At 42.4% G+C, this 12,651-nt stretch overlaps 1 protein-coding gene across 1 annotated transcript in view; it reads left to right on the top strand.

Moving 5' to 3' along the window:
• The first annotated feature begins 2,440 nt into the window (after window positions 1-2,440).
• Window positions 2,441-12,651, top strand: part of PRKG1 (protein kinase, cGMP-dependent, type I) — a 1,720,113-nt gene continuing 1,709,902 nt past the window's right edge. Inside the window, exon 1 of the mRNA XM_006831110.1 lies at window positions 2,441-2,721. Within this exon, the coding sequence (XP_006831173.1) occupies window positions 2,456-2,721 (266 nt within the window). The 5' untranslated portion in view covers window positions 2,441-2,455. The remainder of the gene's footprint in view (window positions 2,722-12,651) is intronic.

Below are 12,651 nucleotides of genomic sequence, written 5' to 3'. Positions count from 1 at the left end.
AGCAGCAGAATGCTTAACCACTGCATCACCAGAGTTCCATCAAGATGATATGAAACTAAATTCTCCTTATATATCTCATTTAGAAACTATTTCCACCTCTTCCATAAAGCTAAATCTATGTATGCCTAGATTTTTGGACCTGCTAGGAGTATTTTTTCCCCTAATGTATTGTTTAAAAATATCTTTTGAGCGTTTTAAATAGGATTATAGCTGATTACGTTGTCAATTGATTGAATCAATAGTATAGTAACTATGAACAAGACATAGAACACTTTCTCACATATGAGTAGATGAAGCCACATTTTAGCATCTTGTGTCAGTAGGATATTCAGATGTAGATTTTAAATGTTTTAAAGTTAATATAATCAAGTGAGTAGAAGGAACCATAATTAATCAAGAAATCTCCAGAAATAGAATTTACGTTTGGTTTTATTTATGAACCAAAATAAGTATGGTTATTCCTTCATGTAGGTGTTTCAGAAGAAGTAGATGTTACATATATTTGGATAAGTAGTAAATTATATGTTGATTTTCCTTTTTAAGGGTAATATTATTCAGAGAAATACTTTTTGTAACTTAGAACCATTAATTTTTTTCTTTAATGATAAATAATTACTAATTGTATGATGATTATTTGAAGCTAACAGACTGCTAATCTCAAGGTAGGCAGTTCAAACCCACCAGCGGCTCTTTAGGAACCCTATACAGGGTCATCATGAGTCAGAACAGCAATGCTGTGAAAATACTCCTTGTGATATAGACATATATTTGGCTAAGTAGTAAATTATATGTTGATTTTTCATTTTAAGGGCACTATTATGCGGGAGAAAGATCAGGCTTTCTACTCCCGTAAAGATTTACACCCTCGGAAACCCTGTACAGGGTTGCTATGGGTCGGAACCGACTCGACGGCACTTAACAACAACAACAACAATTATTCAGAGAAATACTTTTTGTAACTTAGAACCATTAATTTTTTTCTTTAATGATGAATAATTACTAATTGCATGATGATTATGTGAAGGTAACAGACTGCTAACCTCAAGGTAAGCAGTTCAAACCTACCAGCGGCTCTTTGGAAACCGTATACAGGGTCACCATGAGTCAGAACTGCAATGTCTTTAAAATACTCCCTGTGATATAGACATGTAAAAAGACTTTAGCAAGTACAGACTCAAATGGATAGAATCATCTCTAGTATGTTGTTAAGGGCCAACCAGTGGATTCTGGTCCATAGCGACCCCTGGACAGGAGCAGTTGGAGAGTTAGAACAACAATCTAGCAGTTCAAACCAACCTTGTGATCCAGTACTTATCCTGCCCCTCCACTAATAGTGGAAGCAAAAGCAAGGGAGAAACAGGATTACAGATACATTTTTCTTAAAATGGGAACTAGTAGAATCAACAGCAGTTCAGTACTGGTAATAACCACTTCAAGTCACTGGGAGACCATCCTGTGATACAATTTAGTGCTCAATACACAGATTTCAATTCCAGTAGATGCAGTAAAATCCAGACTCTTACGAAGTTTACAATCAACTCATGATCCTTCTCCTTTCAGTAAACATTTGGCTCATTACCATATGCATGTTCATCCAATTTTACTACTGGACAATTTTAGATCATAATTTCCAGTAAAGTTTTATGATGAATACAAAACAAAACCAAAAGCAAACTGGAACTGTTCTTGCCCTGTCATTTTTATTACTCCGGGTCATAACTGCAGGACTTCACAGCAAGAAACACACACCCACACACAGCACACACACACCCTTCTCAATCCATCCATCCATCCTAATCAGAAAAGAAGTAAAAGGTGAAGTCACAGACGTTATGTAGATGATTGTCTGAAGGCAGTTTAATATTTATGAAATGTTCAACACACACACACACACACACCATAAAGTCTTTAGGATCCAGTTACAGGCGCTGCGTCATCCGCCAGATCACATGGTAATTGTTGCTATTTCAAGGATCAAGTGGCATAAAGCTCCCCACCCCGTTTCTTTGGTACCATATAGAGTGGAAGAGTGATTATTGTGAGATGGGGTGACTCTTGGATCCAACCCTCTCAGCTAGAAACCAGGCTCTCGGTGGGGTAGTGCGCGCGCGCGCGCGTGTGTTCTCACAGAGTGATTGGGGAAGGGGGACGGCGGAGGGGGTCTCAGGGGAGGAAGGGCAGCTCTAATTGGTTTCTCAATGAAAGATAATCACCTATTCCCTTGAGAGCCTGGGGATTAGCACTCTGCTTCTCTTCAACGCTTTTAGACTTCTCATCCTCCCCTCGGTGCATTTAGTCCATTCAGCAGAAGTGAATCGAAGAAAGCAGCTCAGCACTGGGCTACGCTCGAGTACTCAGCGCCCCATTCACTCACTCATTCCGCGCTCCCTTCTCCCCGCTGTCGTCCCAGCCGCAGCCGCCCGAAAAAAGTTTCGCGGAGGGGCTCTGGGAAAAAATGAGCGAGCTGGAGGAAGACTTTGCCAAGATTCTCATGCTCAAGGAGGAGAGGATCAAAGAGCTGGAGAAGCGACTGTCAGAGAAAGAGGAGGAAATCCAGGAGTTGAAGAGGAAGCTCCACAAATGCCAGTCAGTGCTGCCCGTGCCCTCGACTCACATCGGTCCCCGGACCACCAGGGCGCAAGGCATCTCCGCTGAGCCGCAGACATACCGGTCCTTCCATGACCTCCGGCAGGCGTTCCGGAAATTCACCAAATCTGAAAGGTAAGCGCCGGGGTGCGGCCGGGTAGCCCAGCCCACACCCCGAGCAGTGGGGCAGGGCGAAGGTCACTGCTCGTGGCGGTGGGCCGGGGTGCCAGTTCCGGGCGGCAGCTCAGGGTCTGGGGATTAGGGCTATAGCAGCCGGGCTGGGCAGCGCAGGGCGCCCCCTGCTCGCCGCAGCGCGCTGAGTGGGGGTGGCCCCTCCGCTGCCGGGGAATGGGAAATGTTTATTTTTAATTCTGTCCATCACGTGCTGTGCTAGTCTCTCCCGTGCTGGGAAAGGCGAGCTCCTAGGGGAGACGCGCCCCTAAGGCGTGGGGGTGGGGAGGAGGACCGCGGAAAGTTTTCTCCCGCCAGCTAACTTGGTCACACTACTCCCCACTGCAGTTGCACCGTGTTTCTTTCGCGCGCTCCCCTGGGGGCGCCCGTGCTAGGGCAGAAGCCTGCCTCAAATCGGGGCCTGGAGAACTTCCCTAACACACCCCGACCCCAAGCCACGGGGCATGCTCAATGGGGTTGCCGGAGCCTCCCGGGGAGAGCGGAAGGAGGTTGGAGAGAGTTGGGTTCAATTTAGGGACTTTATTGCCAAGAGCCCGAGATCTGAGGAAAGAGCGCGGGGGGCGGCGGGAGACTGGGCTGGGTCATGTATATGAGGCCCGGAATCCGGCCTGGAGAATCCTGGGGGAGGGGGGGGGCGTTATTCGCGTATTCATACAAGTCACTTTCAAGACAGATGTGATGGCCAGAAATCACCAAGAAACGCTCTTTCCTCCCCCACCCTCAAAAAAGCACCCCCAAACGAAAACCACTGACTGTCAAGTGGATTCTAGCTCGTACAGAAACCCCACCTTATGAAATGTGCTCTGTTTGCGTCCCTTCCAGAAAAGCCGCAACGAAGCTGGGTTGAGAGAGGAGGCTCGGTGGCCTTGCACCTGAAGCAAGTTTGGGGGTATTGTTCAGCCTAGTCTTAGGGTGGATACTATCTCCGCCCTCTTTCTCTTCCTTCTGAATTCCTCCCTGAAAATGTGGGGGTGAAGGAGGGGCTCTGTTTCCCCAAGCGTCAGTCCACCTTCGGGACATTTAATCCTGCCAGTTCATAGTTGGGTGTCGCGCAGTTGGTTTGCCGAGGAGGCTTGGGCGGAGTTTGGCCTCAAGTAGCTGGCTTTTGCACTCCACTCGCCGCCTTCACCGGAGAAGGCTGATCGATTGGCTCCAGTATTAAAGCGCCTCTGGACATTAGGGAGAGGAAGTGCAGACTCCAAAGCCCATTACTGGCTTTTAGTCGCTGGAAGTGCACGGCAGAAAGTGCATTTTGCAGGATATTGAATATTGCATTAGGCGTGCTTTCATGCCCGCCTACCTCTTACCCCTTCCCTCTTCTTAGATCACTTGGTGTCTGAGTTTGGGGCTCTCAGGAGACCCTTAAATTAGCCCCTCCCCCTTAGCATTCTGAATTTGTGGTCAGAGCTTTTGAAGAGCTTGTCCTCTCGTCCGGTCCCCCATCCAATTCCAGGAGTCTGAAAGTCCCCTACTCCTACACTGCACCCCCGCTTTGCTTCTGGATGGGCTCCCTCATATATATTGATTACAGTGGGGTGGTGGGATGGGCAAAGGAGGCTGGTGGGCACGGGTTAAGAACTATTAAAAGAGGGTCAGGAGCTGGGAGTGATGGGGAGAAAAATAGTAATCAGGCAGACAGGGTTCGCCTTAGGAAATTCAGGCCTCTTAATGAAATCTGGGGGGGTGGGGGCGGGGAGGCAGCTTTTAGATTTCCTGAGTGACACTCCGCTTATGAAGTAACCCTGTCCACATGGCACCTTTCGGCTCAGCCTGCTTTGAAAGTCCCTATCGGATGGAACAAAGGCATTCTTCTCTCTCTGAGTCCAAGACTGCAAACAGAGCTAATATTTGGCTTTGCCCTTGGTTGGGAAGCTGCTTCGGCGTCTCGCCTCGCCTCTGTCGGGCTGCGCATTCCGCGGCCGCTGCCCTGCCCCGCGCTCAGCAGCTGGAATCAATCTGCCCACCTCCTTAAGAAGCCACTTCATCAGCGGTCACCCGGCAGCTGCTCGCCTCCCAAGGCTGCTGGGCTCGGGCTTTATCGCATTTTTGAAATTTCAGATTTCTGTGTCTGGGTTGTGCCTCTCAGAGAGTAACAGCAATGCTTCCCAACAGAGAGGAGATTTCACCAGGGTCTGAGGCCAAGAGAAAACCCTGCCGCCCAGATTCCACTCCCATTCACAAGCTAGCTCTCAAAGATCCCCCTTCTCTTTTCTTTCCCCCCTTTTTCCTGACAAGGCGTATCCCTATGAATGAGAGTTTATACATTTACTGTAGGAAATGGCTGTTTCATTAGGTACATGTCCTCCTCTTTCTTCTATCCCTCTCCTCCACCCCACCCCCAACATTTTCCACATTAGGGGTAAGAACGTGCATCCTAAGCGTGGATCATGCGCAGTAGAGGTCCAGTACATAGGCATGTTTATGTCTGAAACCAGTAGCTGTAGTGCCTTCCCACTTCCTCCTGCGCTAATTTGCTCTGGGACCGAAGGTAAACTTTTTTCCCACACAGTGCTTACTTTTATGCTTTCAAATGGAAGCGTGCAGTTATTTCCAGCAAGCTGACTCAGTTTAAAAACTTAACAGATATAATATATGAGCATAGTAATGCTTCCTAGCACTCACAGAGACAGTAATTATCAAGGCACCTTATTTTGGTCCAGAAAGGATGTAATTTTAAACAAAAAGTACTTCTGAGATATAACATTTAACAATAAACAAGATGCTTTCAAAATATAAGTGTATTTTCTGATTTTCACATCTCTGGATTTGGAGAGTAATCCATCACCTCGTATGTCCTTTGTTAAAGGGTGTGGCATCTTGATGGGTTTCCTTAGACTGTAGGGGGCTGCTTTATTATAAAACCAGCCTTCTATTACATCTATTATACAATTTGAATGGTAGCTAGTCAGGTTACAGATTCATTTTAAACTTCAGTAGGACACCACTTTTTATAGTAGCAAGAAAACAAATGTGTTTTGAAAGTGTATGATTTATATTTCTTGGGTAGAATGGTAAAAGAGCATTTGCCTGTAAACATTGTTTTAGAAAATGATTACTATCTTAAATGTTTACATAATGATTGACAAAAATAGCTTAAGCATTTATTAAAGTGGGAAGGAAATGGGAGAATTCACCAACCAGTGCAATCAAGTCAGTTCAATTAACCAGATTTCCATGTGTCCACCAAGGGAATAATGCACCATTTCCATTAAGAATGATGCAAGTATCTGAGGAATGCTTAGATGAAAATTATATGAGGGAAAAGAAAGATCTGAGCGCTCAGCATAAGTATCAAGTGTACAATATGATGATCGTGTTTAAAAAGAAAACATCCAACTTATTGCGGTGCTCATTTTCAAACCCCTCAGAAATGCCCAGCAGGGATCAAATGATTATCAGTGAAAATGCAGACTCTGTCTGGGAGGGTGATGATTATATTTTAAATTTATATTTTACCCTATGCCTAAGAACTCCAGGTATTCCACATAGTATGTGTGTGTGTGTGTGTGTGAACTCATGGAATAACTACCTGTTTTTCCACTTTTAAGGTCAAAATACTCTTTCCCTAAATTCTTTGCACAATCTTAAACTCCCTTTGGCTGCCTAGTTAGCCACTGTATCCTCATTGGATCGCTCACATTTTTTTTTTAATTAGCTTAAGCAAAGGCTAGCATGAATATTATTCTGTTATAGAAATAGTAATAGACTGTAGCCATTTGAACTATTCTTGTCACTAATCCCTTGACTCTTGATGAGGTAACTTTGATCAATTGGAACTTTAACTTTATTCCTTTGAGATATGGATGCCTTGGAATGAATGACCCAGAAAATTTGTTGCTTTTTGCATCTCTGATCCAATTCAGATCTGTTTTGACCTTGGGACTACAGGTCACATCAAGGGGGTTGCCTGATTCTATTCTAAGCAACTTCTTTGAAGAAAGCTGGAAAAAAAAAAAAAAAATCTCACTGCCTTTGAGTTAATTCTAGGATGAGTAGAACTGCTCCATAGTGTTTCTAAGTCTTCAATCTTTATAGAAACAGACTGTCTCCTCTTTCTTAGGCAGTCCTGCTCCTGACCTTTTGGTTAGTAGCTAAACTCTTAGCTACTGCACCCTGAGGATCCATGAAGGAAATTCTTATCAGGTGGATTCTGGGCCCAGCACAGTATGTGGTGGTGGTATGTGGTGGAGTCGGTTCCGACCCCTAGGGACCCTGTGTAGGGCTTCCGAAGCTGTACATCTTTACGAGAGCAGAAAGCCTCATCTTTCTCTTGTAGAACAGCTGGCCGTTTTTGAACTGCTGTTACTTGTAATCTGTGTGCTAGCAGAGCTCCTTAATAACAATGATAAAAATAACTAATTTTAGCAACTTTAGCAAAGTGCTAAACTCTTTACCTACAGTAGCCCCATTTTTCAGGTGATAAATCTGAGACATGAAGAAGTGGAGTCACTTTAGTGTGAAATCTCACACCTGCAAAATATCAAAGACAAGTGTCAAACTAAAATAACACAATTTCTAGAGCTCTAGTTCTAAACTGCTCCGCCAGACAGCCTCTTTCTTAGTAGGACTAATATCATTTTAGTAATTGGGGAATCTTCCTACTAGGAAGAAATGAAGCTAAATTAGGAGTTAAGAAAAGCGTCAGAGTCAGTACAAAACTCACATCATGGGAACATAACCACTGAACTCTTGCACCTAGCACCTACACCTTGGCTGTACTGTACCGTTCTGTGATTTCCTCAGGTGGTCCTACTCTTGGGATTGTCATTTGCCAACCTTTCCATCTTCATTTCTCACCAAATTTCTCTAAGTCAGTATAATGTCATAGGCAGGACTGATGATTCAGTTATGGAAGGTGCAGAAATCATCTTTGCTTCCATTCTCGTAGCTTCCTTTGAAGGAGTTCTGGTGTGGGCTCTGTGGGTTATTAAGCTAGACTGCAAGGATGATTTGAACCACAAGGTCAGCGGTTCACGCTCTTGGAAATCCTATACAGGGTTGCTATGAGTTGGAACTGACTCGACAGCACTTAACAACAACAACAACAACAACAAAGTCTCCTTTGGATTTCATTCTTTATTCCCTTTGCCTTTTGCCTGGTAGGCTCCTCATGTTAGACTCTTGATTCCACTATTCCTACCATTAAAATGAATTTAACAATAACTGATAATATGTTAACCTGCTACTTCTTCTTGATGAAGACAGTTTTGTTCTAATAGATGAGTCCCGGTTTGGAGCTGTAGGTTAAGCCCTGGACTGTTAACTGCAAGGTCAGTGGTTCAAACCCACCAACCACTCCTCAGAAACCCTGTGCAGGGTTGCTGTGAGTTGGAGCTGACTTGACAGCACTTAACAATAACAACAGTTCTAACAGGGACTAGTAGAGAAAGGACATTCATTTTCATATCGGAATAAAGTTCCTGACAGGGAAAAGAGACTAGTGGAAGAAGGAGACATTTTTAGGCAGAAGGACTAAGCATATTAATATCTAACCACATGTGACTAGCAGAGGACAACTTCCTTTCAGTCAAAGCTGCTCAGGGGGCAGGTCCTACCCTGATTTTCATGATGAGAAAACTAAGCAAATCTTTGCCGAAGTACTTTTTAAAGGAGCTTAGAAATGGGACCTGAATGAAAATTTAGTGGGTTTTTTTTTGTTTTACATTTAGACCAGAGTTGGTGATTTGGTGTCTTTTGCTTATCATTTGTTTATACTTGTTATTTAAAAATGCATTCCTTTGGCTTTGGAATTGGTTCTGGTTTCAGAATCATGTACCTTTTTTTGTACTCTTATAGGACACGAGGAGTTCATGTTCCATTTGAATGATTGCTTTGCCTACGAGGGAGCTTCAAATAGTTTATGGAAAAATTCCATTATCTTGAATTCCATTTTTCCACATTTTTGGAAGTTTTACATTTAATCGTGTATTCACTAGAAATTTAACTGACCCTCTTGAACCGATTTCTAACAGACCTGAAACAATAGAAGATGCCAGTTCTTTATGCTCTTTCCTGACTAAAAGCTGTTTCCCACCAATTGCCATAGTACAACCGCATTAGAAGAGATGCTGAGAGTGCACTGCGAGGCTTTCTTTTGATAAGATTTTCAGGTGATTTCACAGTTGCTCGGGATATGAATAATTATTTTCATTTGCCATTGAGAATTTGCTTATCAGAGTTCAGGACTCTATGTTATCTAGGTTTCTTGTAGCTCTTGGAAGTTACTGTGAGCTCTGAGATAAACCAGGAAGAATGTATCCTGTTTCACAAAAGTGAAAGCTCTGAAGATTGGGCATTGTCAGGAAAGAGCACTGACCGTGAACCTAGCTCTGTTGATGGGCTGTGCCATTGGGTTCCTGAAGCGAAGAGAGGATACACATACATACACACAAGCACACCAAATTTCCGCTTTCTTCAGTTTATAAATTCACTTTTTATACCCAAACCCAACACAGCTGTCATTGATTCGATTCCAACTCATAGCTACCCTACAGCCCAAATTATAACAGCTCCTTAGAGTTTTGAGACTGCAAACTTTAACGGGAGAAGATAGCCTCATCTTTTTTATGTGGCTAGTCTGGGGGTGTTGAAATGCTGACCCTGCCTTTGACCATCCTGGGTTCCCAGGAGAATTCTAGCTGTACTTTTTCCAACACAGATCTATTTGCTCTTTTAGCAGTCTTAGGTACTTTCAATATTCTCCTCCAATACTTAACCTAGTGTGGCACCACGGTTCTTTATACTTCTTGGAGTCGTTAGTCTTCTAAAGCACCTCTGAGTTGACCCAAATCAGTTTCTTATAAATGGGAAATTCACCCCTTATTTTGATAGAAAATAGATCCCAGCATCTTGCAGTCTGCCAAATGAATGTGCTTGGACACACATCTTAGTATTGTCTCCTAGAACCAGAGTGTTGGAAACAATAGATGCTGCTCTTGTTGAAACTCTGCCTTCCACTTTTACCCAGGGATGATTTTGCATTTCCTTTTCATTATTCTTAGACCTGCCTGTCTTGTGCCTGTCTCTGTTGAGTCTCTGTGTTTCTCCATTTTCCTCCACTTCTGTAACCTTGCCAGATCTATTTCATTTGCAAAAATCACGTAACAGCAAATGTGGAGCAGAGATCCTGCTCAAAATATCTATATAACCTCTTTACATCTTTCATGTATTCAGATGTTTCTGATATTATGCAATTTGAACTTTCTAACATTTTAAAAAGGATTATTTATTAGCTGTTCATATTGAACATACACAATCTTTAAATACTTGCTGAAGGCAAAATGTTGATATTTTCAGACAATGTTTTTTCATATAGATTTGTTTTATAATATGAAACTGGTAATATAAAGAACTAATATGTCTTATTAATTGCTTTTCTTAACTGATACCAATGCCTAGCCTTTCTTTGTACTAATCTACTACATAAGCATTATTGAAGAATTGCAGACTTTAGAATATATTGTCTTGCAAGTCTTGGTGTGGCGCTGTAGGATAAGCACGGGGCCACAAACCCACCAGCAGCAATCCAGTGCTTAGCCTACATTGTCACAACAGAACTTGTTAATAGTGACTGTTCCGACTCACAGCCACTCTGTATAGGGTTTCTGAGGCTATAAATCTTTGCGGGAGCAGAAAGCCTTATCTTTCTCCTGAGGAGTGGCTGCTGGGCTTGAACCGTGGACCTTGTGGTTTGCAGTCCAGTGCTTATCCTATGGAGTCGCTGCACTCCCATTATATTGACTAGGGAGTTTTAAAATAACTTTGCCATCTGGTCTAGCCAGTGTGCTATAGACATGTTTAATCTTTCTCTAATGCTATTGAGTTTGTTTAGTCTTGGAAATTAATCCTAAATAGTTAACGTATGATTCTGAGAGCTTATTATCTACTACAAAAATATCATTTTGAAGATACTTACAAAATTTGAAGTCTATAAAATTTATTAATCTGAAAGTGTCTCTCCATAAATCATCTATACTAAGAGAAAGGGGATTGTGGTGTGCTGTACATGGGTCTATGTGCATATAATCTATGTGTTTATGTGTATGTGTGTATGTATAATGCACAAACATAAATAATGAGTATATGCTAGTTTTGCTTGTGTTTTTTTGTGTATGTGTTTTTAACTTTATCTTATGATTGGTGTGCTGGAGTTAGGTCCTACTGGCTCAAGAGAACAGAGGGCAGTATTTCTTCTCAGCTGTTTACAGTACTGTATTTGCACTATGAACTCAGTCATGGTAGAAGTTTTCATGGTTCAGAAATCAGGAAGTAATACAAGTTCAAGGTGGTTTTTCCCCTGCTTCCAGCCAATTTACCAGCTAAATCTATTTGATTTAGAATCTCATAGAATGTTTATTGAATTGATCAATGATAGGATTCTATAATTACTATAAAACATTTTATTTGAGGAGCCTTTTTCAGGTCAGGGTTGTTATGAGTCAGAACCAACTCAATGACACTTAAAAATAACAACAAAATGAAGTCGTATTAGGAGCCCGGGTAGCATAGTGGATTACAAGCTGTGCTGTTAACTGCAAGGTCAGTATTTGAATCTATTAGCCACTCCACAGGAGAAAGAAGTGGCATTCTGCTTCTGTTAAGATTTACAGCCTCAAAAGCCCTATACGGGGTTGCTGTGAGTCAGAACCAACTCAACAGCACACATCACTATCAACAACATGTTATTGTTGTTAGGTGCCATAGGGTTGGTTGTGACTCATCGCGACCCTGTGCACAACAGAACAAAACACTGCCTGGTCCTGCAGCAACCTCATGATCATTGCTACATTTGAGCCCATTCCTGCTGCCACTATGCCATCTTGTTGAGGGTCTTCCTCTTTACCAAACATGATATCCTTCTCCAGGTACTAGTCCCTCCTGACAGTATGTCTGAAGTATGAGGGATGAAATCTGAGCATCCTGGGTTCCAAGGAGCACTCTGGCTGCACTTCTTCCAACACAGATCTATTAGCTTTTTCAGCAGTCTATGGTACTTTTGATATTCTCCTCCAACACCATAACACAAATGCATCAATTCTAATATGGTCTTCCTTATTCATGGTCCAACTTGCACATGCATATGAGGTTATTGAAAATACCCTGGCTTGGCTAAAGCACATCTTAGTCGTCAAACTGACGTCTTTGGACTTGAACACTTAAAAGAGGTCTTGTGTAGCAGATTTTCCTAATGCGTGCAATACGTTGTTTGATTTCTTGACTGCTGCTTCCTTGAGTGTTGATGGTTGACCTGAGCAAAATGAAGTCTTTGACAACTTCAGTCTTTTCTCTGTTTATATGGATGTTGTTTATTGGCCCAGTTGTGAGGATTTTTGTTTTCTTTACATTGAGGTACAACCCATACTGAATGCTGTGCTCTTTGATCTTTATCAGTAAATACTTTAAGTACTCTTCACTTTCAGTAAGCAAGGTCTATGTATAGGTTCCTCATGAGCACAATAAAGTGTTCTAGAACACATTCTCTGCAATGTAGCAATAGCTTGTTATGATCCACACAATCTAAAACCTGTGCGTAGTCAATAGTGCACAGGTAAACATCTTTTTGGTATTCTCTGCAATCAGCCAAAATCTATCTGATGTCAGCAATGATACCTCATTCCACATCCTCTTTTGAATCCAGTTTGAATCTCTGGAAGTTCTCTGTCAATGTAAAGTTGCAGCTGTTTTTAAATTGTATTTAGCAAAATTTTACTTAAATACTATAGTAATCTATTAATATCCAGTCAGTTGGCCAGGTAGGTGTCTTCCAGATTTCTTGGCATAAATTAGTGATTGCCTCTAGCGCTGCATCAATTTGTTGAAAGACTTCAATTTGTTTTCCATCAATTCCCACAGCCTTGTTCTTTGCCAGTGCTT

The sequence above is a fragment of the Chrysochloris asiatica genome, unplaced genomic scaffold (assembly GCF_000296735.1).
Source record: "Chrysochloris asiatica unplaced genomic scaffold, ChrAsi1.0 scaffold00003, whole genome shotgun sequence".
Taxonomy (NCBI): Eukaryota; Metazoa; Chordata; class Mammalia; order Afrosoricida; family Chrysochloridae; genus Chrysochloris; species Chrysochloris asiatica.
This window is presented reverse-complemented; position numbering and strand designations above follow the sequence as displayed.